General features: G+C 42.9%; 3 protein-coding genes and 1 long non-coding RNA gene across 4 annotated transcripts in view; 2 read left to right on the top strand and 2 right to left on the bottom strand.

The window, feature by feature from the left end:
- The window catches only part of LOC134024909 (caspase-1-like), a 94,882-nt gene extending 78,194 nt beyond the window's left edge, over positions 1 to 16,688 (bottom strand). Inside the window, exons 1-3 of the mRNA XM_062467656.1 lie at positions 16,469 to 16,688; positions 15,762 to 15,839; positions 15,208 to 15,593 (exon numbers count right to left, since the gene is read on the bottom strand). Coding sequence (XP_062323640.1) covers positions 15,247 to 15,593; positions 15,762 to 15,839; positions 16,469 to 16,532 — 489 coding nt within the window. The 5' untranslated portion in view covers positions 16,533 to 16,688 and the 3' untranslated portion in view covers positions 15,208 to 15,246. The remainder of the gene's footprint in view (positions 1 to 15,207; positions 15,594 to 15,761; positions 15,840 to 16,468) is intronic.
- Positions 5,412 to 25,615, top strand: part of LOC134024910 (uncharacterized) — a 186,515-nt gene continuing 166,311 nt past the window's right edge. Inside the window, 1 exon segment of the mRNA XM_062467658.1 lies at positions 5,412 to 5,451. Within this exon segment, the coding sequence (XP_062323642.1) occupies positions 5,418 to 5,451 (34 nt within the window). The 5' untranslated portion in view covers positions 5,412 to 5,417.
- On the bottom strand, positions 10,825 to 13,274 carry LOC134024907 (uncharacterized). The gene is made up of 9 exons (XM_062467654.1): positions 13,183 to 13,274; positions 13,008 to 13,068; positions 12,886 to 12,925; positions 12,627 to 12,656; positions 12,513 to 12,542; positions 12,249 to 12,420; positions 11,928 to 12,037; positions 11,632 to 11,809; positions 10,825 to 11,111 (listed from the first exon to the last, which is right to left on the bottom strand). The coding sequence occupies exons 2-9, from the start codon at positions 13,017 to 13,019 to the stop codon at positions 11,009 to 11,011; spliced, it is 675 nt and encodes a 224-aa protein (XP_062323638.1). The 5' UTR covers positions 13,020 to 13,068; positions 13,183 to 13,274; the 3' UTR covers positions 10,825 to 11,008.
- On the top strand, positions 22,099 to 23,755 carry LOC134024912 (uncharacterized). Its single transcript, XR_009930945.1, has 3 exons — positions 22,099 to 22,206; positions 23,198 to 23,290; positions 23,398 to 23,755. It is a non-coding gene; the product is annotated as an uncharacterized LOC134024912 (long non-coding RNA).

Below are 25,615 nucleotides of genomic sequence, written 5' to 3'. Positions count from 1 at the left end.
CCATATCAACAGGGGGCCAAGTCCAAGTGCCCACCCCTGACCTGACCAGGGACATGGGCATGGAGAGAGATCTGTTCTGTGTGTTTTTATTTTACCTCTGTATGTCAATATTGTGTTGTATTTTGGAAATACAGACATACCACAACAGGAAATATAGTAATGGGTGAGGTGTAATGAGCAATGCTTTTACAGGTTGGTAGCCTTATGAGTCAAATTAGACCCCAAGTCAAATTACTCTGTCTAACAAATAAGCTATAAGAACTGATTGAATATGAAGACTCAAAGCTAAATGTCGAACAAGCTTAGCTTCTGAAGACTGACAGGGTTCCTCTTACCCACATTTGTCTTGTAAATGTATAGCACAATCAGTCGATGTGTCAGCAGAAACTTTGAGTGCAGATCTGTTTATTAGTTCTAGATTATTATTAATAGTCATGGATGATAGGCCATCGTGATGGCTGGACTGACAGAAAAGGCCGCCAGCAAATCGGTATATGTATTAAATATTAATTCAGTTATTATTCATGATAAACAAGTAAAGGTTCTGTTATTTGTCCCAGTTATGGAACCCTATGAAATACTACATACAACTGTTTACAATGTAAACATTCTATAGAATAAGTAATTTTTCCCTCCTAGAACCATGCCTCTTGTTCTGATCTATCAGGGAACACGCTTGGGTGCTTGGTGTCCAGGAAATCAAATAGCAGTCGGATCTGCTGTTCCTGTTGAGGAAACCTCCAAGGAACCCTGTAATCCACAGAATGCATTCAATAAAGAACATTCTTGGCCGGGTTTCCCAGATTCGTTAAGAAGCTCTTAACGCTAAGAGCTTCTTAGGAACGTTCTAAGAGCGCTCTGAGGTCAGAGGAAGGAGGAAGCATTTAGGAGTGGGGATAGAGACAGATTCAAGGAGTCGAAGAACAGGTTTAGCAAGGCGGTGAGAGAGGCTAAACGACTGTACTCAGAGAGACTGAAGCGCCAGTTCTCTGCTAACGACTCTGCTTCTGTCTGGAGAGGGCTCACCAACTACAAGCCCAGAGCCCCCCACTCCACTAACGACTCCCGCCTGGCCAACGACCTGAACGAGTTCTACTGCAGATTTGAAAGACAATTGGACTGTCCTGATCTACCCCCTCCCACCCATGTGGCCTCCCCCACCCCCCCCTCTACAGTGATGACTCTCTCCTTTCAGGAGGTTGAAGTTAACAGACTTTTCAAGAGGCAGAACCCACGCAAAGCAGCTGGGCCAGACGCTATCTCTCCTGCCACCCTCAAGCACTGCGCTAACCAGCTGTCTCCGGTGTTTACCAACATCTTTAACACCTCCCTGGAGACATGCCATGTGCCAGCCTGTCTCAAGTCCTCCACCATCATCCCTGTGCCCAAAAAGCCAAGGCCAACAGGACTTAATGACTACAGACCCGTCACCCTGAACCTCTGTGGCAATGAAGTCTTTTGAGCGCCTTGTGCTGGCACACCTCAAATCCATCACAGACCCTTTCCTGGACCCACTGCAGTTTGCCTACAGAGCCAACTGCAGCACCTGGACTCCCCAGCATCCTATGCCAGGATCCTGTTTGTGGACTTCAGCTCTGCCTTCAACACCATCATCCCCGCCCTGCTTCAGGACAAGCTCTCCCAGCTGAACGTGCCCGACTCCACCTGCAGGTGGATCACAGACTTCCTGTCTGACAGGAAGCAGTGTGTTAAGCTGGGAACACAAGTCTCGGACTCCCGGTCCATCAGCACCGGATCTCCTCAGGGCTGCGTCCTTTCCCCTCTGCTCTTCTCCCTGTACACCAACAGCTGCACCTCCAGTCATCCATCTGTCAGACTTCTGAAGTTTGCGGACAACACCACCCTCATTGGGCTCATCTCTGACGGGGACGAGTCTGATTACAGGTGGGAAGCTGACAACCTGGTGACCTGGTGTAGCCAGAACAACTTAGAGCTCAATGCTCTTAAGACAGTGGAGATGGTTGTGGACTTCAGGAAGAATACAGCCCCACTCACCCCCATCACCCTGTGTGACTCCCCAGTCAACACTGGAGTCCTTCCGCTTCCTGGCCACCATCCTCTCCCAGGACCTCAAGTGGGATCTGATCATCAGCTCCCTCACCAAAAAAGCACAACAGAGGATGTACTTCCTACGGCAGCTGAAGAAATTCAACCTGCCAAAGACAATGATGGTGCACTTCTACACAGCCATCATTGAGTCCATCCTCACCTCTTCCATCACCATCTGGTACACTGCTGCCACTGCCAAGGACAAGAGCAGACTGCAGCATATCATCCGCACTGCTGAGAAGGTGATCGGCTGCAATCTGCCTACCCTCGAGGACCTGCACACCTCGAGAACCCTGAGGCGAGCGAGGAAGATTGTGGCCGACTCCTCCCACCCTGGCCGCTCCCTGTTCCAGCTACTCCCCTCCGGCAGAAGGCTGCGGTCCATCAGGACCAAAACCTCACGCCATAAGAACAGTTTCTTTCCATCTGCTACTGGCCTCTTCAACAAGGCCAAGGACTCCCACTTGAATTCATTCATCTATTTAACTATCATAAATCTATCTAATGGCAATTACACTATGCATAAGCCACCTTATCTCAGTATCTGATTGCACTATGTTGACCACCCAAGCTGCTCATTCTTTATTCTTATTTTTATATATATTTATTTTATATTTAAATTGTTTTATTCTTAGATTGTTTAGTTCTTAGAAATAGTTAAACTTTAGTATTTTTACTTAATTTAAGATTTGTATATGTTTAGTGTTTTGCACCTCCCTGCCACAGTAAATTCTGTGTTTGTATAACATACATGGCGAATAAACCGAATTCTGATTCTGATGTCGATGGTGGCCCGTGCACTCTCTGCCCTCTGTGTCTCCACCTTCACTGCCTCTCTCTCAGCATCGCTGATCACACTCTCCTGCAGAAGTCCATCCAGCAGATTATCCAGGACAGGCTTGGACACTCAATCCACAAACGCCAGTCTTGCGGAACGCAGCTGCTCCTCTGCAGAGCCACTCTGAGCATGCTCAGTCTGCCTTCCACCCGTCGATGAGGAACCTGTTTGTAAGGAGGAAACCCAGATGTGTTCAGCTGTAAGTGCTGAAGTGTTCACTGTGACAGAACATTGATGAGGGAGAAGCATCTGATCACTGCTGGGTGTATTCTGTGTATTCATTCAGCAGACGTACAGCCGTGCATACAGAAAGTGCAGAAGGCATAGTTCTAACAGTATTTTGTTCTCATCAGTTAAACCTCATTTAACTTTAACATTTAGACTTTACAGTGGGTGGGGCTTCCTTTTATTCAAATGTCTTTGTGAGGGAGACTGATTCTGGCATCAGGTTGGTGGACATTGCTGCCAATCATTAACCTCAGTAAAGTAATGCAGAAACGGAAGCCTTAAGTTGGACTTTGGGGATGTCCTGTACCTGTTAGTGGAACAAGTGCTGCCCACATCTGCTCTCCTTCTCCCCCTCTCTCCAGAAGCCTCAGCCCCACCTTCTCTGTGTCAGCGCTCAGAAACACCTGGAAGTCGGGGGGTAGTTTGGACCGTAGTTCCAGTGGACCAGAACACGCTGAAACACAGATGAGAGCATTGTTAACAGATAAACACCATTCAGAATCATCTGCCTGGTTTGGACGAGCCTAGGCCAGTGGATAATTAGGTAAGAATGTTTTAAGGGAAACATATTAGAAAGAAAACAAACTCAGATAATATAAAGGTTGTTTTGAGCCTAATGTGACATCATCTGAGAACAGCATTATTACATGGTATTCGTTTACCTTAGGTTGAATCATATATCCCTCCACCACATCACAGCAGAGACTGTAGACTTCCCCACGAGAGAGTGTGCAGTCTGAACACACAGCTATCTCAATCTCTGCATCTTCTCCACCTGCAACAGAACAGTGCATTTCACTCTCTTGGCTCACCAACGTACTTTTACCCTTTATTTAACCACTTTAAATTCAAACTTTTCAGTGTTTGTTGATACAACCATAGCAACTGATATACTGAAGTGTTTTGGGTGTTTGTTGGTAGAGGGAAACATCTCAAACATGCAGGCCAGTAGGCCATGATGACCAGGCTTGAAGACCATTGCTTTCTGTACTAGGTTGTAGGACAAGTTGTTGCAGACATAGATAAATACTTTCACACCCTCCATGAATTCAGGTCTGAATGAAACTACACACTGTCTCATCATTTACAGACAAACATGTTACATTGTTAGCAGAAATACCGGTAACTAAATAGGACAGTAAAAAGAGAAACAGTGGCTTCCTGTTCTATGCAGTATTATAGTAAAAAGACATGGAAACAGAGAAGTGGAGGAGTAACAACAATGGCTTCAAGTAAGCAGTCTTCATTTCACTGTTTCAGTACGAAAACATGTTAGTTCACTAACAGGAAGGGGATCATGTTTGAAGGTATTCATTGCACCATCTCAGGTGTAAAAATAACTAATACATTTGCTGCCATCTGATAAAAAACACAGTAGTTCATTGACAGTTTTATTTACCACCACAACATAATTTACCACTCCTTCCATCTTTCATTACATTTATAACATGAAAAATATGAATCAGTGTTTTCTTTATTCTCTTCACTGTCTCGCTCTTTTTCTCTCTGTTTCTCGTTTCTATCTTTTTCTGCCACTTTCTGTCTTTCTCCCTCTTTGTCTCTTCCCACCCCTCTCTCTGACAGGTGGCTCCCTCCATCTGTCAGAGCTGAGGATTGTGCTGCTGGGGGGGGGGGGGGGGACGGGGACGTGAAGGAAAGAGTTCATCAGGAAACACCATCCTGGGCAGAGAGGAGTTTGACCTGAGGACAGCTGCTCAGTGTGTGAAGAGACAGGGAGAGGTAGCAGGGAGGCAGGTCACTGTGGTCGACACTCCAGGATGGGCGAGGAATCTCCCTGTAGAGTGGACTAATGAGCTGGTTAAACAGGAGATAATTCACAGTGTGTCTCTGTGTCCTCCAGGAACTTACACTCTCCTTCTGGTTATAGACTTGAGTGACTCATTCAGAGAGGAACACAGAAGATCAGTAGAGGGACACCTACAGCTTCTCAGTGAGAGAGTCTGGCATCACACTATAGTGCTGTTCACTTGTGGGGACTCTCTGGGTGACACAACCATTGAGCAGCACATTCAAATCAAATTCACATTGAGACAGAAGGGAAGGTCCTCCAGTGGCTTGTTGAGAAATGTGGGAACAGGTATCATGTCCTCAACAATAAGAACAGGGGTGATGACACTCAGGTCACTGAGATGTTGGACAAGGTGGAAGAGATGGTGGCAGGAAACAGAAGAGGTCACTATGAGATGGACAGAAAGATCCTGGAGAAGGAAGAAGTGTGGAGAAGATAAAAAGAAATGCGGGCGAAACAGAGGCTAAGGTGATGAAGCAGAGAGATATCCACAGAACATTCATCAGTAAGTTATTTCTGCTGCCTATGCAACATGTTTGTCTGTAAATGACGAGACAGCGTGCAATGTCGTCCAGACCTGAAGTCAAGGAGGTTGTGAAAGTATTTTACTATGTCTGCAACGATGTGTCCTACAACCTAGTACAGAAAGCAATGGTCTTCAACCCAGGTCATTAGGGCCCACTGGCCTTCATGTTTTAGATGTTTCCCTATACCAACAAACCTGATTCAAATGAATAAGGGGTTATCAGTCTCTGCAGAATCATCTGAATCAGGTGTGTTGGAAAACTGAAACATCTAAAACATGCAGGGCAGTGGGTCCTGAAGACCAGGTTGAAGACCACTGACATAAAGCATACAGTAGCCCTTATAGTGCCCAAATGAGTGTTTAGTTTATAGCAATAAGATAATATTATATAAAGCTACACAATATCATTTATACATATATACGAATATACTGCTTATTTTAGAAACTCCTCTGTCTCTCTACTCATTTCTCAGAGAGACGTGTTTAGTCACATAAAAGATACTTCGTGGCCGAAGACCTGCGCTCACCCACTGTGTAGATCCTCTCTGGGGATGTTACACTTCATCATACTTGACCTTGTTTGGTTATTTGTGCGTTGTTGTGCAGTGAGTGTAGACAGCAGAGCTGAGAAAGACTGTGATTGGGTGTGCTTTGCCTTCGGCAAGGGCACAACCTTTGTTCTCTCACATATTATTTTTATTTCTTTTTGCCCCCCTAAAACTCAGTCAATATTTGGCCTACATACACAACTTAGGTGTCAAAAGTTTCGTCTTGGTAGCCATTGAGTTGCTTCTATTGGGATTTACGTTCCGTTGCATGGTTTAGGCTCAAGTTAAATTTTTGTGGCGAAAAGTGAAGCTAACGGTGGCTAATTTGCTAGCCACAGTCACTGACGTTACTAACGTCACTACGTCACTAACGTCACGAAAACACGCGTGACTACCTACCTTTGGCAGAACATTCGTTTCGCATCTGTTAACTTGGGGGATAGCTAGGCTAACTATAGCTTTACTGCAAGGCAGCTAATTTGCTAGCCACAGTCACTGACGTTACTAACGTCACTACGACACTAACGTCACGAAAACACGCGTGACTATCTTTGGCAGAACATTCGTTTCGCATCTGTTAACTTGGGGGATAGCTAGGCTAACTATAGCTTTACTGCAAGGCAGCTGCAGAAACGCCACAAGCAAAGAGGCCAGGGTGATAACTATTTACTCATTTTACTTTGTGATATGACACACAATTGTGATGTGTAATGTACAATATAAGCTGATATTATTAAGGAAGTACATCTACTTTCGGAAACAGTAGTCTACTATTTCACTGAAGTATTAGCATCATGACATTAGCCTGTGTTGCCCGGGCAACACATACTACAGTGGTCTATGATGTATCTGTTTTCAATCGTTAAAATAAACATTCCTCACATATACATTTTCGTTGTAGGATTTATTATGACATTAGATTACAAGTAAACGATTTGTGGGTGAAATTATCATTACCTGTGGTTTCAATCCAGTGTATCACTGCAACGCTGTAGCCTACGCGAGACACTACAAAAACATCTACACAGCTGTTTAGGAAGTCAAACGGCGACAGAACATGTTCGGCACTCCCCTTACTTACTTAAATCAAAAGTCTATCTAACTACTAACCTGAACTTCATTGCCACAGCCTAAACTTTGTCAATCTGTTCATGAAAATAATTAATTTCAGCCTAAACCGTACAACGTAACGTTAAATCCAATTCAACCAACGCAATCGCTACCAAGACGAACACAGCAGTAGTACTGTACCGTAGTAGTACAATTTACCGGGGCAGCTTCTCCACACAGGGCTATATCGCATTTTGCGTTGTTACTGACAATGATCGCTACCAGCGAGCTTTTTATGAATGAGCGATTTTCCACGAAATAAATGTCAAGCTTATTTACGTTTTGGGGGGCATATTTTCAGTTAGCAGATGGTACTGTTTGAATCGCGATTCCATCTTCTACTGCCGGTAACGTCGTAGAATAATCTTCAAAGGGGGTTCTTTATTAATGAATGAATGCAATGAGTAGGCTAAATGCATGAAAATATCACGATATCTCGTGATATTTACCTCATCGTTTTGATTCAACGATGAGGCTGCCTCTTGCAGGGGAAATGAGAAGACATCTATTTCATTCTACACTTCACTCGTATTTTCAGTTGTAAATGAGCAGCAACAAAATATTTTTTTTTTAATCTATGTAACCTTTATAAATAATAAGTATGCATTTTTATATAAAATACAGAAATATCAGTTGTAAAAATGTCATTAAAAAACGGACCCCTGTGCAACCGACGCAAGCAAGCACACACTACAATTTCCCCAGAAATTGTACCCTCTCTAGTTTTTTTTAAATATCATTAATATTAATCATCGACTTTCTATAAAAATGCGATTTTGACACTGTCCCAGTCAACCAATAGTGTATTGTTAAACTGGGACACGGTATTACTGGAAAACTGGGACAGCCATTTAAATCATTCTAATGGGGGAAATTTTGTTCCCTTTTTATATACCCCTCATAAATTTAGTTAGTTAGCTAGATGCTAAATGACTAAATGTAGATATTTCAACCAAGACTGATTCAACTGATTATATTGAGCAAGGTTAATGCTAATCGCTATGGTAATTGTTAGCTAGTTAGCATAATTAATTAGCCAACTTCCGATTGACTGGATAATGGTAATGATGATAATAATCATGTATTTCAGAATCCACTGACAGAAAAGAGGTCAGGGAGGAAGGGGAGGAACGCAAAGAAGAATAGGCCAGGCCAGAAGCCAGGGCTAAAGTTGAATCAATGGAGTGAGGATAGGATGAAGGGTGCAATAATGGAGTATAGGGAGCAGGTGGAGGCAGGGCAGGCTCCACAACTTCGCATGATTGCACGTGCATGGAACGTGCCAAAAAGCACCCTACAGCGGAGGGTCAAGAATAATGTACAAGGCTACAAACATGCTTCGGGTCACAAACCAGTCTTGCCTAATGAGAGTGAGGCAGAGTTGGTTAGGCTGATCAAGACCCTTTCCAAGAGAGGTTTCCCACTTAGGAGAAAGGAGATCCAGTCACTTGCCTACCAGTATGCAGAGGCAAACAACTTGCCTGGATTTTCAAAAAAAAAGAAGAGGGCTGGGCAGTACTGGTTTGAAAATTTCATGCGCCGAAATCCTGACCTCAGCCAAAGGAAACCTGAGGCCCTCTCTGCTGCAAGAGCAGCAGGGATTAACCCCACAACAATTGATAAATGGTTCCATCAATATCAAGATCTCCTTACTGAGTTGGGAATCAAGGATGTGCCTTCCCACATTTGGAATTGTGACGAGACAGGAGTGCAGGACCATTTTCTATCAGCCACTGTGATTTCAGAGGTGGGGAGTGCCTGCTACGAGGTCACGTCAGGCGAAAAGGGGGAGACGACAACAGCTTTGGCCAGCTTTAATGCTGCAGGGGACTACGGCCCTCTTTTGATCATCTTCAAAGCCAAGAGGCTAAAAGCAGAGTGGCTTTATAATGTTACCCCCAACACAGTAGTGAAGGTGTCCAATAACGGCTGGGTAACAACAGACCTGTTTTTGGATTGGGGGAAGCAGTTTGTGGACATGCTCCCTAAGGATGACCTCAGACCACATGTGTTGCTGCTGGACGGTCACACCAGCCATGTATACAACATAGAATTCCTGAGGCTCATGCAGTCACATAGGGTACATGTGGTGTGCTATCCTTCCCACACCACCCACTGTCTGCAACCAGCGGAAAAGTCCCTCTTCAAGTCCCTTAAACACCATTGGAATGAGGAGGGACGGAGCTTCTTGCGGCTAACAGGAGGGAGAAAGCTCCTTAAAGCAGAGTTTTTTTTCCATGTTTGGGAGGGCATGGAGGGGGGCAGCCACAGTCCAGACTGCCCAAGCTGGCTTCAGGGGGACTGGAATGTTCCCAGTAAATCCCATGGCCATACACCCCAATGTGTATGAGCCAAGTTTGACCACCGAAAGGGCACTGGAGCCTGAAGGATGAGCACAGGAGGATGAACAGCTGGAGTTGCCAGAGATGCCTGATAGGATTGGGGCAGAAGTGTCTGTAGATACCACTAACATAGGCCAAGGAGAGGTGTCTTTCGCCACACTAATTACCATTCCGAAGAGAGAGAGGCCAGACGAGAAAGAGGTCCAAACCACCCTCTTACCACCTAACCAGTGATGAACACTTCTCATACATTGCCTCAAAAACACAAACAAAGACAAAACAAAAAACAAAACAAACAAAAAAGAAAGATGGAGGGTACAAGCCCGGATGACCAGGGCATTTGAAACATTTGTAAAGCCAAATTTGCTGATGAAAATGATCCCAAGAAGACAGAGGATTGGATCATGTGCATTGTTTGCGAGGACTGGTGAGACGTGTGGCGAGGAGAATGGCATCATTGAAGATGGGGAGGCATTCACTTTTACTGGCTGTTTTGACGCGTAGACTAACCTACTATACAAAAAGCTGAAATTAAATTTAACCTGTGTGAAATTAGTTAACCTATAAGATGATATGTTCATGAAGGTTCCTCTCTTTTTATATGTAAATGTATATTAAATAAATGAAACTATTCGGTTCATACATCATGGTTCGGTACAACGGAGGGAAAAGCAATACAAATCAGGTTCCTCTATGAGTGAATACGGCGCATTGAAGATGACATACTAAATTCCGATTGCGTCAGTAATTTTTTTGGCCCTATTTGTATGTGTATCTAATGGCTGGTTAAGCACTAGGGAGAAGCTGAAAATGTTTGTCTCGGCCAGTGATGGCACACCTGGGTGATGGCGTCGGATATTTTTAGTCATTTAGCACACGCCAGATGCGTTAGCATGTTAGACTCACATACGCCGACACACAGGGCAATTGTCTTATCCACCACACTCGCCTGTACTACTGTAACTGAATGGGAAACCGAAGTGTTCCCAAACTTGCAATCTTAAAGGCCGGCGGGTCCTTTCTCTCGTGGGTCGCCACCACTCGCCCTCAGTGCTGCTAGCTAGCCCATCTCTGACTCACGGCAGCGCCATTCAGAGCTTCAGATTACATGTCCCTAAATAACACGAGTATCTAACCGTAGTTCCGCATTACATTAATTTGTACGTTTTATACCGTGTAATGTCATGCACCAAACCGTGACACCCGTACGGTTCGGTACGAATACATGTACCGTGCCACCCCTAGTTCGGTCTCATCTTCCATCCCACCTGAAGATTTGGCCCGATAATAAAAACAACCACAAACACTTCACAAGACTTCTACACTGGAAGGAAGGAAAGGGCAGTATGGACTTGAGATGAGTACTTTTATTTCCACAAATAATTCTTACAGAAACCATGGAAGCCAGAATTACAATTAAACATTTAAAACCAGAGCTCTAGTTGATCAGATTAGAAAACTGTACATGGTTGTGTACTAGGAAGTCTCAATCTCCATTTTTAGCCAAACATTTCTTCCAGTCGTTTTCAGTTTGAATTAGCAATCACAAGGGCACCCAAACCTCACTTTGTAATCACGACAGGAACCACCACCTTTCTGGTCTGCATTGCGACAGACAAAGCCCCGGGTCGGATTGTAGCTGGAAAAAAGGATTACAATAGTTAACACCACCCCATCAAGTGGCAAGAGAACTATTAGTAAAAATAAAAAAATAATATCTGCACCCATTATTTTTGCGTACAGTACTCGCCACAGACCTGCCATTGAAATGAGATTCAAAGAAATGTCTCTTCTAGAGCCATGAAGTGGTAAAGAGACCAAATGAGATGCATGGACATTTAAACCACCAACGGGAATACAAGAAACCTTGACACCAGTACGGTCTACCTTTCTGGCCCAAGACTTTTCCTTTACATTTAGCAGACGCTCTTATCCAGAGCGACTTACAGTAAATACAGGGACATTCGAGGCAAGTAGGATGAAGTGCCTTGCCCAAGGACACGTCATTTGGCAGGCCGGGAATCGAACTGGCAACCTTCAGATTACTGGCCCGGTTCCCTAACCGCTCAGCCACCTGACTCCCTTTACCCAGAATCCAGTGCGTGTCTTCACTGTCAAGGAAGGATGCATTCCAAATTGAAAACAGAAATTGTACGTACATGTAGAAAATCTGCCCAGTTGCAATGGCAGTGGTGCTGGTGTCCACGGTAACGCTCTCTATGTAAAAGGGATTAGCACAGATGGATCCAGGATATTCTTTCTGCATATCACCGAGGAGCTCCCAGTCCCCTGTCCCACTAGGGTCGTCGCGATCGTACCACTTGCTCCAGCACACTACTAAACGGTTGAAACATTGGAAAAACAAAATGGACCTCAGGCAATACAATCTCTTCACACCACCTCACCTCAGTTAGTTGGGCTAGAAATGCTTTTTTGGACAGGCCTAGCTGGTTACCGTCTCCACAAAATGGTGGGTAGCATCTGAAACGAACACGGTAGTCCTGACAGGGCGTTTTGGGCGGCTGGTCCTTGTTTTTACAGATGAAACCTGTGGTCGTGTCAACCCTGAAAGAACCATAAAATGCATACCTTATAACGATTGGCTACCATCTTCCCTTCCGTTACATTAAAGAATCATCCATAAAATTGACTCGATCTCATAGGCGGGTGGTGAGCCGTTTCACCATGTTAGGATTACTAATCTGGCATGTGTAAAAATAACCCAAAAACTGGTACCTTGTTTGTAAATCAGCTAACCAATCCAGGTTGTACTTACGCTGCAAATACGTTCCCTGTTGCAGTGTGACTCACTCCACTGATGGTGGTGACCTCAATCTGTACAGGACTGGGACAGATCTTTCCAAGGTTCTCAGAGCGTAGATCCACCAGGGTCTCAAAGTCTCCGGTCCCAGTGGGGTCGTCCCTGTCAAACCAGTCTGTCCAGCACTCTGAACCAGTCACAAACCGAAAAGCACATGAGAAATGTTTCCCTGCACTTTATGCATTTTCACATTATCGATGAAAACAAAAATGTACTTACGAATGTGAGTAGGGTAGTAGCAGGGATTTACTGAGCAGAGAAAAAGACTGAATGAACCCAACAAATCATTCAAATGCATAATTATCTAAAATACATTCAGTGGGGTAGTCTTACCTGGATTCCCAGTAATCTGTGCATCGATGTCTGTCAAGAGGAGACTTTAGTCATGTGACAAATCATGATGAGGTACGGTATCTGAGAATAAAAATCCCAATTCCAGCTAGCTAACCCTTATCAGGGGGTAACTAACAAAAGCATTCAATTACTGAATGCTTTGTACATGACTAGTCACTTAAGACTACTTGCAATGTTCTAAATACTTAAGTAACCATTCAGTATTATGGTTGTGTTAACAAAATCTAAAAAGGTGCACCAGAGCTGAAGAGCAGTCCAGCGATGATGGCGAAGCCCAGCTGAGAGAGAAACATGGAAATGTCAGCCATGGCCATTTCAGATACAGTTTTAAGCACACAAATTAAATCCAGCATTTAGTACCATTTGGATCATGTCGGCTATGGACGAGATGTGGCTGCACCTATTCTCAGAGTTCACAGATCTGGAAGAAAAGAATTTCAAAACATTACAATGCCATTAAACTCCTTACTACTACAACACCTAGATACAACCAAAATACTTAATGTTATTTTTAAACGTAGTCAAAAACTCTCACCAAGCGAAGTACATATGTGACAGCAGCTCTTCCTGGAGTTCTGTGTTAGTAGAAGGTCAATTCGGTGTGTAGAAGGGGACCCTGTCACCTTTTAAACTTACATGTTTGTGATGACTTCAAAGTGTGGAATTGATTAATCAGACACACCTGCAACAGGTTGGCAACTAATGGGAGTTAGCCGATGAAGGAAAATACATTTGTTTTAGGAATAGTAATTAGAGGGTGTTGGGAGATTTGAGCACCGATTGAAGTGCTTTGCTGGTGGTGATTGGGCACTATGATGATTGTCTGAGTGATGTGTGTGGACAACCCAGGTCATGGTATGAGTAAATGTGTCACAGTTTGTGGCCCTAACTACTTTAGCTGTTATAAAAATGTATCTATATTATGACTTGGGGCCAATTTCTTTCTAATAACATTAACAATGATTTAACAAGAATAATAACAATAGGTTACTAAAGAAATTAAAATCAAATTGCTAGCTAGCATAAAGACTAGTGACTTGTCATTTGCAACGAAAATGAAGACTGGTGAGGATTATAAATGTGTTTTTATTGTATTTACTGGTAGAAGTGTAAATGTGTTGGATCGTATTGAGTGGTAGAAGTAAAGACATTTCTAACATATTCTTTGTTTGAACTATGTAAGGATGGGGGTCACCCTGCCCCCCACCTCTCATATGCTAAAATCTGGAGTTGCTTCTTGAGTCTCTACTTGATGGATCTCACCTCTTTGTGTTACTTAAAAGGCCGATATATGCTAGCAATACTGTCGCATTGCTAGTCATATGTTGATAAGTAAGGGTCAAGATGTGATTTGTTTGGTTGTCCTACAGATAATCGTTTGGTTTAAAGGGAATTGTGAAGCATTATTCTGTGGATTCTTCCTCTCCTGAGGGCTTCTCCTCAGCTCTGACATGTCCTACTCATTCTCCTTGCTCTGTCTCCCTCTGATTTACAATAACCATGGTAGAGTAGGTAAGATTTAAAACGTTCATTTTGTAACATGTTTGCCTTGTAATTGATTTCATTCATGTGCAATGATATAAAATATATATTTCATTTATCTTTACCTTGACCATTCTTGCTTTGATTTTACACCCGTACAACTATTTACTGGAGGTAAGCCACTGTCAGATTACCACTGTACCTGTAACCTGCATCATTTGCAGTGGGTAAAACCATTGTGAGACAAAGGGCAGGAGTTTGTAATCTTTTGACATTTAAAAACTAGCAATTACGTGTCTATAATCAGCAATTAGAAAACGTGATTTGTTATTTCAAATTATATAGGTATGTTTACAATGATATATTGGGGGGGGACAAATCGTATTTTGCCCAGGATTGGGGGGGGGGGGTCGTGTCCCCCCATCCCCCCTGGGATTTCTGCAAATGTGTGTTTAAGCAATACTTTTTTTTAAATGATGTGTCTTGGCAAACTCAAAATTCACTTTACAGGGACTTTAAAAGTTTTCATTGCACCATCTCAGGTGTAAAAATAAAATAATGTATTTGCTGCCATCTGATAAAGAACACACTGTAGTTCATTGACAGTTTTATTTACCACTACTGTATAATTTACCACTCCTTCCATCTTTCAATACATATACACTAATGCACAGTACCCATGATGCAGTCTATGATTAAGATGTCAATGAAACACACAAATACAGATTACTTGAATATAGATAGTAAGGTAAAAGAAAAGAAACCTTGGGAGGAGCAATTGAGTGAGGTCTACAGTTACTCATGTCTCGTCTTAAAAAGTGACCCTTAACCTTAAAGATTAATACATTTTAACTTTTATATAAAATTGCATTGAATATATAAAACTTTTACATTAAGTAAAAATGCTTCTACCACCTAGTGGAAATAAGTTCCATAATCAGTGATTTTCCATCCTTTTTTTCCGCCTGAACATCCATACAATATTTAAATATGTATACAATATGAATTTGATTTACATTAAAACCCATCCTTCATTGCTGCCATGCCACTAACCCGTTTCTAGACTGAAACATTTCACCAGCATTTTGTTACAGCTATAAATTCATCCTATTCAGCATTATTTAAAGCCAAGTGTTGAATATAAGTAGGGGTCCATATCACACAGGAGGCATCTCATCACAGAACATGAGTCATCTCCTTTCCTCAAGACCATGTCGATGGTGGCCCGTGCTCTCTCTGCCCTCTGTGTCTCCACCTTCGCTTCATCTCTCTCAGCATCGTTGATCACCCTCGCCTGCAGAAGTCCATCCAGCAGATAATCCAGGACAGCCTTGGACACTCGCCCCACATACTCCAGTCTTGTACAACGCAGCTGCTCCTCTGCAGAGCCAGAAGGTCTGGACGTCTGGGAGCCATAGCCAGAGCTCCTCAGAGACAGGACATCAGATCTACCACCTCCCCACTCTGTAGAGAAACACAGCAGGTCAGACCAGCTACTGGGCTGCTTAGATTTCTACCAAGGGACGACATCTACGGAACATTAAACTGACTGAAGGACAGACAGGTAAACCTAAAAACAAACAGACACAAGTAAGCAGGTAAAGTATCTAGACAGACAGACAGGCATCTTACTCTCAGGTCTCAGCAGTGATCCAGCCTCAGATATCAAACTAGAATCACAGTCTGTCTCAGCTCTGCTGTCTCCACTCACTGCACAACAACGCACAAATCACAGCACATTTATGTGACTAAACACGTTGTCTCTCTAAGAAATTAGTAGAGAGACAGAGGAGTTTCTAAAATAAGCCTTGTGATGTATAAATGATATTGTGTAGCTTTATATAATATTATCTTATTGCTATAGAACCAAACTAAACATTTCACAGTGTTATTACATTAACACTTCATAGGAAACAACACATACATTGACAGTGCACCAGTGTCGAGTCACAAACTACTTGTCATTTGGGGACTATAAGGGCTACTGTATGCTTTATGTCAGTGATCTTCAACCCTGGTCTTCAGGACCCACTGCCCTGCATGTTTTAGATGTTTCAGTCTTCCAACACACCTGATTCAGATGATTCTGCAGAGACTGATAACCCCTCATTCATTTGAATCAGGTTTGTTGGTATAGGGAAACATCTAAAACATGAAGGACAGTGGGCCCTGATGACCTGGGTTGAAGACCATTGCTTTCTGTACTAGGTTGTAGGACACATTGTTGCAGACATAATAAAATACTTTCACAACCTCCTTGACTTCAGGTCTGGACGACATTGCACACTGTCTCATCATTTACAAACAAACATGTTGCATAGGCAGCAGAAATAACTTACTGATGAATGTTCTGTGGATCTCTCTCTGCTTCATCACCTTAGCCTCCCTCTGTTTCGCCCGCATTTCTTTTTATCTTCTCCACACTTCTTCCTTCTCCAGGATCTTTCTGTCCATCTCATAGTGACCTCCTCTGTTTCCTGCCACCATCTCTTCCACCTTGTCCAACATCTCAGTGACCTGAGTGTCATCACCCCTGTTCTTATTGTTGAGGACATGATACCTGTTCCCACATTTCTCAACAAGCCACTGGAGGACCTTCCCTTCTGTCTCAATGTGAATTTGATTTGAATGTGCTGCTCAATGGTTGTGTCACCCAGAGAGTCCCCACAAGTGAACAGCACTATAGTGTGATGCCAGACTCTCTCACTGAGAAGCTGTAGGTGTCCCTCTACTGATCTTCTGTGTTCATCTCTGAATGAGTCACTCAAGTCTATAACCAGGAGGAGAGTGTAAGTTCCTGGAGGACACAGAGACACACTGTGTACTATCTCCTGTTTAACCAGCTCAGGAGTACTCTCTACAGGGAGATTCCTCCACCATCCTTGAGTGTCGACCACAGTGACCTGCCTCCCTGCTACTTCTCCCTGTCTCTTCATACACTGAGCAGCTGTCCTCAGGTCAAACTCCTCTCTGCCCAGGATGGTGTTTCCTGATGAACTCTTCCCTTCATATCTCCCCCCCAGCAGCACAATCCTCAGCTCTGACAGATTGAGGGAGTCACCTGTCAGAGAAGGAAAGAGAGAAAGGGAGGCAGGAAAAAATAGATAAATGTGAAAGAAAGTGAGATCGAAAAACAGGAAGTGGAGAGTAAAAGAGGGATTATATATTCTTTGTGAAATTCACATTCATCTGAGTTCAAAGTAGTGGTGACTGAAGCATTTATACTAAACGGTAATTATGTGAGCTGCAGACATTTTTTCTTTTCATAACAGTGTCCTTTAATCTGCAATTTACTGGAAATACTGTACATTATGAACAGCATTGTTAAACAATTATTGAACAAAACATTCACTTATACTATAATCTGTCTGTAAATGTGTATCATACACTGCATGTCACATAGCTTAATAACACCAGGACTCTGGGTGGACACTGAAATAAACTCACCCATTAGTGATCTGAGAGTCTCTCTCTGTTCCTGCACCTTCATCAGCCTCTGTTGTGCTCCCTCTTCCTCTGCCCTCCTCCTCTCCTCCATCTTCTCCAGGATCCCTCTCTCCATCTCATAGTGACCTCCTGTTTCCTGCCACCATCTCCTCCGCCTTGTCCAACAGCTCAGTGACCTGAGTGTCATAACCTCTGTTCTTATTGTTGAGGACATGATACCTGTTCCCACATTTCTTAACAAGCCACTGGAGGACCTTCCCTTCTGCTCTCATCTGTGTTTCAGCGTGTTCAGGTCCACTGGAACTACGGTCCAAACTACCACCCCGACTTCCAGGTGTTTCTGAGCACTGACACAGAGGTGAGGCTGAGGCTTCTGGAGAGAGGGAGAGAAGGAGAGCAGATGTGGGCAGCACGTGTTCAACTAACTACTAAGGTACAGGACATCCCCAAGGTCCAATTTAAGGCTTCCGTTTCTGCAGTACTTTACTGAGGTTAATGATTGGCAGCAACGTCCACCAACCTGATGCCAGAATCAGTCCCCCTCACAAAGACATTTGAATAAAAGGAAGCCCCACCCACTGTAAAGTCTAAATGTTAAAGTTAAATGAGGTTTAACTGATGAGAACAAAATACTGTTAGAACTATGCCTTCTGCACTTTCTGTTTGCACGGCTGTACGTCTGCTAAATGAATACACAGAATACACCCAGCAGTGATCAGATGCTTCTCCCTCATCAATGTTCTGTCACAGTGAACACTTCAGCACTTACAGCTGAACACATCTGGTTTTCCTCCTTACAAACAGGTTCCTCATCGACGGGTGGAAGGCAGACTGAGCATGCTCAGAGTGGCTCTGCAGAGGAACAGCTGCGTTCCGCAAGACTGGCGTTTGTGGATTGAGTGTCCAAGCCTGTCCTGGATAACCTGCTGGATGGACTTCTGCAGGAGAGGGTGATCAGCGATGCTGAGAGAGAGGCAGTGAAGGTGGAGACACAGAGGGCAGAGAGCGCACGGGCCACCATCGACATCAGAATTCGGTTTATTCGCCATGTATGTTATACAAACACGGAATTTACTGTGGCAGGGAGGTGCAAAACACTAAACATATACAAATCTTAAATTAAGTAAAACTTCTAAAGTTTAACTATTTCTAAGAACTAAACAATCTAAGAATAAAACAATTTAAATATAAAATAAAAAATATATATAAAAATAAGAATAAAGAATGAGCAACATGGGTGGTCAACATAGTGCAATCAGATACTGAGATAAGGTGGCTTATGCATAGTGTAATTGCCATTAGATGGATTTATGATAGTTAAATAGATGAATGAATGTAAGTGGGAGTCCTTGGCCTTGTTGAAGAGGCCAGTAGCAGATGGAAAGAAACTGTTCTTATGGCGTGAGGTTTTGGTCCTGATGGACCGCAGCCTTCTGCCGGAGGGGAGTAGCGGAACAGGGAGCGGCCAGCACTCAAAAAAATACTTTTTGGCCATAATAAACTTTAAGCATAACATTTAAATTAAACCTGTTTAAAGTAAACACATCATATATTATATTCATCCATATACATTAAATACAACATGAACCAGTTCAATCGGAAATGAAATCTGATTTATTCACATTAAGTCTATTGTTTCACTGGATTTAATTGGATCCACCTGAGGCACGCACGGGCACACCATTCTTTCATCCCAAAAACAGCAATGCAACAGACCTCGTGCTGATGGATGGACCGAGTTTGGTAAGCTTTTTATCCGTTCTAGTTAACTAGAAACCGATTATTAGATGTCCACATGCTTAATGTAATGTTAGAATAGATTTACTGTAACTGAATATAAGCGTTTCTTTATTCATTTAGGCAAGTTATCTAGCACTGTAACTAGCACTAACGATTTAGCTAGCGCTAACGATTTAACGTTAGCTAGCTAGCTAACTAGCTGGGTAACCTGGCTAGGAAAATTGTCATGAAACACCACAAATATGCTATGTATTGCTTTCACAATGGTATCGCAAATCCCTTGGCTTAAGTTGTGCAATGGCTTGTGCCCTTAGCATTTTGGCATGGTCAGGTGGCTAGCACTAGTTAACGACATTGGCTCTGCCAAAGCATTTAATGTAGCTAACTAGCTAACATTAGCTTGTTGGAGTGTACTGCCGATCTATGGAAACGGGGGGGGGGGGGGGGGGGCTGTTTTGATCAAATACCCACACAGTTCGAATATATGCTATGCTTTGCCATCTCCAAATGTGTTAAAACGTCCAAAAATGGCATTACCACAGTTGTGGACGACATTTGGTAATGGCGGCGGTTGTAAACACAAACGGCGGGAATTCATGCCCATGGATTTACATTTATCGTTGGGAGTGAATTGTGTTATTGGACATGTACCGTAACTGAGGTGAAAACGTCACTTATAACCTACTTTTCCTCAATTTTGACATTCAGGCATTCTCTTTGGATTTGCGGCACTTTGTGAAAACCAGGGCAACCTCTTTATAGTAAGTACAAGTGGCATTTTTTTTTGTTTTTTCTCTCCTAAAATATTGATCAGCTAATCTGTCCCTTCCCCCTTTCTTTTTTTCTGCAGGTTTGTGTGAATGTGGGAGTGTAAACTGTGACATATCACCAGTATCAAGCAGGTATGAAATATTAAAACATTATAAGCTTAAACATGGGCATTATAGTTAGAGGCATCATTGTGTGTACACTAAGTGTCCTTGCACATTTAAATCCTATAGCAAGTTATTAAGTCACATATACAGAACCCACAGTAATGAAGCACCTCCAAAGTCAGTTGAACAATGCTCATTTTCTAGTAAGTTATGTGCATGTCATGAGCTTTTGAATGAGAGATTATTTTAGTCATATTAATGAACATTTACGAAGCCATGAAACCGTCACTTGTATGTTTGAAGGATGTATGTTTCAAACTAACATTTATAGTACATTTCACTCCCACAAAAATAGGAAACACAATCCCCATACTTTAAACGATTTTAAATCTGATGTTCTCACTGACCTGCTGGTAACTGCTGTCACCCCCCCCCCCCCCCTTTGCTGTCTAGAACGAGAGAAAGATGTCATGTCCAGTCAACCTGAGGATCCTTTTCGGAGGGGATGACGACTCCAGGAAACTAACCCTTACCTCAGGAATTCCAACATCTGTGGATGAACTTCTTCTTGAGATAAAGACTGCATTTGGACTGAAAGAGCAGTTCAGGGTCCAGTATAAAGACGTGGACTTGGAAACGAGTACATGAATCTGATGTCGACCAGCGAAATTCAAGACAAAAGTACATTGAAACTGATATTCTTATGTGACGACTCTATCTCTAGCATTCCAGGGACCTCTAGATCTGTGACCCCAGTTAGTAGTGCCAACAGCCCCTTTGACATTGAATCTGACCTCCAAGACCAAGACTGCTCATTAAATAGTACCAGTGACACAGTCATTTTACACATTCTTCCTCCAGTCACTGGAGCCCTCTCCTCCAGGGGAATTTGCATATTTTCTTGCAAAGGAACACATGTCCTCTTCTCCAGTTGAACTCATGTCCTCTCCAGAGTCAAGGACCTATTCTTGGCCTGAAGTCTTTACTGTACCTCGGTTTTCGTATTCTGCTGAAATTCAGCTACAAAATGCAAATACAGAGTTCAGCACAAGTGGTAGTCTTCTTATCCCTCCGCCAAAGCTAAGATCGGATATTCTTCAAGGAATGGCTGAAGAGATTGTAAGATACACGGCATATGCCAGTGATCGTCAAAAGTTTACATTCTTAGTTGTGATGAGGTGTGCCCCCTTCCCCCACAACCACTTTCCCACAGCTCTTTGAGCATCTTATTGATGGAAAGGTTTTTTAATGCAATATATTATAATATCTCCGATGCTGCCTTTTTCTTTGTTACTTTTCTCAGGTTAACCTTTTAACCCTCGTGCTGCCTTCGGGTCACATGACCCAAAGGTTCATAACGAACCATCGTTGTGTTTACCCAATTTTACCCAATACAAAAACAAATTAAAATAATTTTCTTTTAACCTTCGCAATGTGGGGGGTCTGAGACAGCCCAATGGTTAAAAGAAAATGCTTCACTTTGTTTTTGTATGCGGTAAAGTTGTCGCAATACGACGGTGGGTCACAATGACTGATGGGTCAGAACGACCCGAAGATAACACAAGGGTTAAGGAGTGAGTTCTAAATATTACCGACGCTTCCACCAGAGTGAGTTATTTTTCCAAAACGGAAACTAGCTAGTTTTAGTTAGCTTCCGTTACCTAGCAACCTAGCATAATACTCGTAGCAATGCTACTACCTGCTAGTGTTACTTGTTAGCCTCCTAATTGTAAATTTTGAAGCCATACTACAGTGTTTTTCATATAGTTTTTGTCTATCGGAAAATAGTCGGTTGGAATGTTCAGAATCACACGTGTGACGGTACTCTGTGGGGCCGCTTTCGAACGATCACATATGTGTGACGCTACTCCTTAATGCAGAATTCATGCGGATCACAACTTTGCCTCTACAAACCAAGTTCATGGCACAACTTGACAGATACTCAGCTGACCTAACCAAGCAAGAGAGGCGGGGCTGCTGGGAAGATTAGACACATCATGGAGAGGAAGGCTCAGGTATATGAACTTTGCCATTCTGTAGTTAACACTGTAAGAGCCTGGCTGAGCAATGACATGTCCAGAGCCTGGCTGAGCAATGACATGTCCAAACATGGAATACGGAAGGCAAAGTCCGGGTTAAAATGCCGAGATATGTTTATTGCACGAAGACAGGTAGGCCTAAATAATAATAATAATCAGTCACTTAACCCTTGTGTTATCTTCGGGTCATTCTGACCCATCAGTCATTGTGACCCACCGTCGTATTGCGACAGATTTACCGCATACAAAGACAAAGTGAAGCATTTTCTTTTAACCGTTGGGCTGTCTCAGACCCCCCACATTGCAAAGGTTAAAAGAAAATTGTTTTTGTATTGGGTAAAATTGGGTAAACACAACGATGGTTCGTTATGAACCTTTGGGTCATGTGACCCGAAGGCAGCACGAGGGTTAAAGGTAACCAACGGAGCATGAATCAAAACAACTAGTTTTTTGTTTATTTTCCAAATTCCTTGATTATATGGTTCCTTGTTGTCTAATAAATATGTTGAATCGCTCTAATGTATGTCCTACATTCTAATTTCTTCGCAAAATGATATTTAACTAATGTTTTTGTAAACAGCGATGTTTACTTCAAATGTAGAGTTGGATACCTTCTAAGTCTTGCTCAGTCCAGTGTGTGGTTGCCCTCTCCAGGAAACAACAGCACTCCAGCTTAGTCCTGGTTCAGTTCTTCTGCACAAAAGACAAGTCAGCCTTAATATTGAGTTGAGAGAGAAATTCCCCAGCATGATGGTCGGCAAATCATAATAGGTTAAGCCTGATATCCGTTGTCCCCATCCGCAACTCCATGTGCCTCCCAGGTCCTTCTCTTCTTGCTGGTTGGCCTGGCACCTGCCCTGGCTCCTGGTCTGATCTGGGTCCTGGTCTGGCCTTGCTCTGGCCTGGCCTGGCTCCGGCCTTGGGTTTTATGGGATAGTAATCATAAATATTCTCTGTTAAATTACAGTGTGATGACATAAACTACAGACGAGAACGTGTCCTAAGAAGCCTCTGTGTCTACCTCAATGAGAATGATGAAACTCTCATCAATGAATACATGGTAAGTATATGTTATTTCACTCTGGTCTTTGACAACTGATCCTACTTGTTTGAATCTTTTTAGTATTTAAGCGGCCCTCAGGTCAATTTGTGGTTTCTTGCCCATAGAATCGCAACGTGGAAGAAGCGGACAGGGAGTCGGCCACCATTAAGACTTCATGTCGTCCGGAAAGAGGGTGCTGATGCAGGGGAAGAGCCTTAGCATGTCAGAGTGGTGAACGAGGGTGTGGAGCTGCTGAGCAACCTGGGAAGCGTTTCTTTTTGATTTTCCATGCTTTTTGGACTGATTTACTGTCTCAACATGAGCTACCCACAAGAGCTCAAATTCACATTTGAGTTCCTCCAGAAGGTGCTGATGAACTTGGATGGCAACAATCTTTCTCCTAAGGTTCAAGGTTCAAATTAAGATGCTCCAGTGAACTCACTTATAGGTCTGAAGGCCTCATGTTTTAAAATTTATTTTAGATCTTAACCCTTGTGTTATCTTCGGGTCATTCTGACCCATCAGCCGTGTGACCCACCGTCGTATTGCGACAAATTTACCTCATACAAAAACAAAGTGAAGCATTTTCTTTTAACCGTTGGGCTGTCTCAGACCCCCCACATTGCAAAGGTTAAAAGAAAATTATTTTTATTAGTTTTTGTATTGGGTAAAACTGGGTAAACACAATGATGGTTCGTTATGAATCTTTGGGTCATGTGACCCGAAGGCAGCACGAGGGTTAAAGAGCAATCGGAATTGTCTTTTTCTCTCTCCGCTTAAGGAGCCATTCAGTTGAAACTCAGTAGCAGTGACAATCATTTTACACATGTTTTCTCCTCCCAGGGAACACATGTCCTCTTCAGTTGAACTCATGTCCTCTCCAGAGTCAAGGACCTGTTCTTGGCCTGAAGTCTTTACTGTACCTTGGTTTTCGTATTCTGCTGAAATTCAGCTGCAAAGAGCAAATACAGAGTTCAGCACGTGGTGTGTGTGTAAACCTTAGAGCGTTCAGGCTCTTTAAGATCAGGCACTCAGTGACACCCACAGAGCCTGGCTCTTTAAGATTTACACACCCACCATAGTGTCAGTTTATGTGTTTGAATTGAATCCATCCTCAAGTGGAAAAAAAACAAACTTAAGGCCAGACACGGCAGGCAAACATACGAGTTTTTCATATACTGGTCAATTTTGACATTTTTTGTTATTTTGCTTCCTCACCATGTCTATTTTCAAACTAGTTGATAGAAAACGTTAAGAATATCTTAGTGTTTATTTTACTGCACTTTGTCTTGTTACGCCTGTGGATTTCAACAAAATTCAACAAAAGTTAGCATTCTAATGTAACATACAGTACCGCGACCGTTTGCTTCACCATGACATTCGTGGTATCGTTGTAAAGCTCTCCTTCTCCTGCACAACGTTATCCGATCCAAACATGGTCATTTCCTTTGTATCAGCAACCAATCGTGAAAATAAAAATGGGGGGTTAGACCAAAATAAGAAATCCCATTGGCTGGAGTCGATTTATGATAACTTGATTCGTTCAAATGCATCACGTGATGTGCGCTGACGCTTCCTGGTTTAGCTGTCAGTGGGACCTTTTAAATCTCAAAATGCCGAAAGAAGTGCGAACAAAAACGACTAAGAAAAGAATTGTCACTTGCCAGACAAAAGGCTAAACAGTCTAATGAAGAAGACTATCAAGTTCCTTCACAAAGCGCATCCATGCGAAAATTATCGATAGGAAAAGAGTTAGATAGCGGTGAACAACGCGCCTCACAGCAGTGGTTGATAGTTCATGTGGCACGTTTGAATGAACTGGTTAATGGATTAATTTGTCCTAATTGTGCAGGGACAGGGCTTAAAAATAATATTGATCTGCAAAATCAAGGCTTTTGTAGCAGTTTGCTTCTGGAGTGCAGTCTGTGCGAAAAAGATGGGTACCGCAAAAGTATATACACATCAACGCGTCTTCAAGACGGAACGAGAAACGACGTTGCCTTTGACGTGAATGTGCGAATGGTGCTCTTAGCGCACGAGTTAGGGTTGGGGTATGCTGCGCTCAAGAAAATAAGTAAAGTGTTAGGGATACCTGCTCTTCATTTGCTAACCTATCAGAAACACGACAAGAGAGTGACAGGTAGGCTATGGAAACAGGGCTGAGACTTAAAGTGGTAGGGGAAAAGGAATGCATCTCTCTCACTCTGGTGGAAAACAATGTGGCACTTTAGACAAAGTCAATTACTAATGAAAGGAGGCACACAGCTCCACTGTAGCCTTCATCAATTTGTTTTACGGATCAATAAAGTATTTAATTCATGTGTTATTTAATCAGTTTTACAG

The sequence above is a fragment of the Osmerus eperlanus genome, chromosome 8 (genome assembly GCF_963692335.1).
Source record: "Osmerus eperlanus chromosome 8, fOsmEpe2.1, whole genome shotgun sequence".
Lineage (NCBI taxonomy): Eukaryota > Metazoa > Chordata > Actinopteri > Osmeriformes > Osmeridae > Osmerus > Osmerus eperlanus.
This window is presented reverse-complemented; position numbering and strand designations above follow the sequence as displayed.

Bases quoted from the DNA above. Each gene is read 5' to 3' on its own strand.
- LOC134024907 (XM_062467654.1), bottom strand. The intron at 12,038-12,248 runs GTAAGTACAACC...TGGTTCTTTCAG, and splicing joins ACAGGGAACGTATTTGCAGC to GGTTGACACGACCACAGGTT. The intron at 11,810-11,927 runs GTAACCAGCTAG...TCAACCGTTTAG, and splicing joins CCCACCATTTTGTGGAGACG to TAGTGTGCTGGAGCAAGTGG.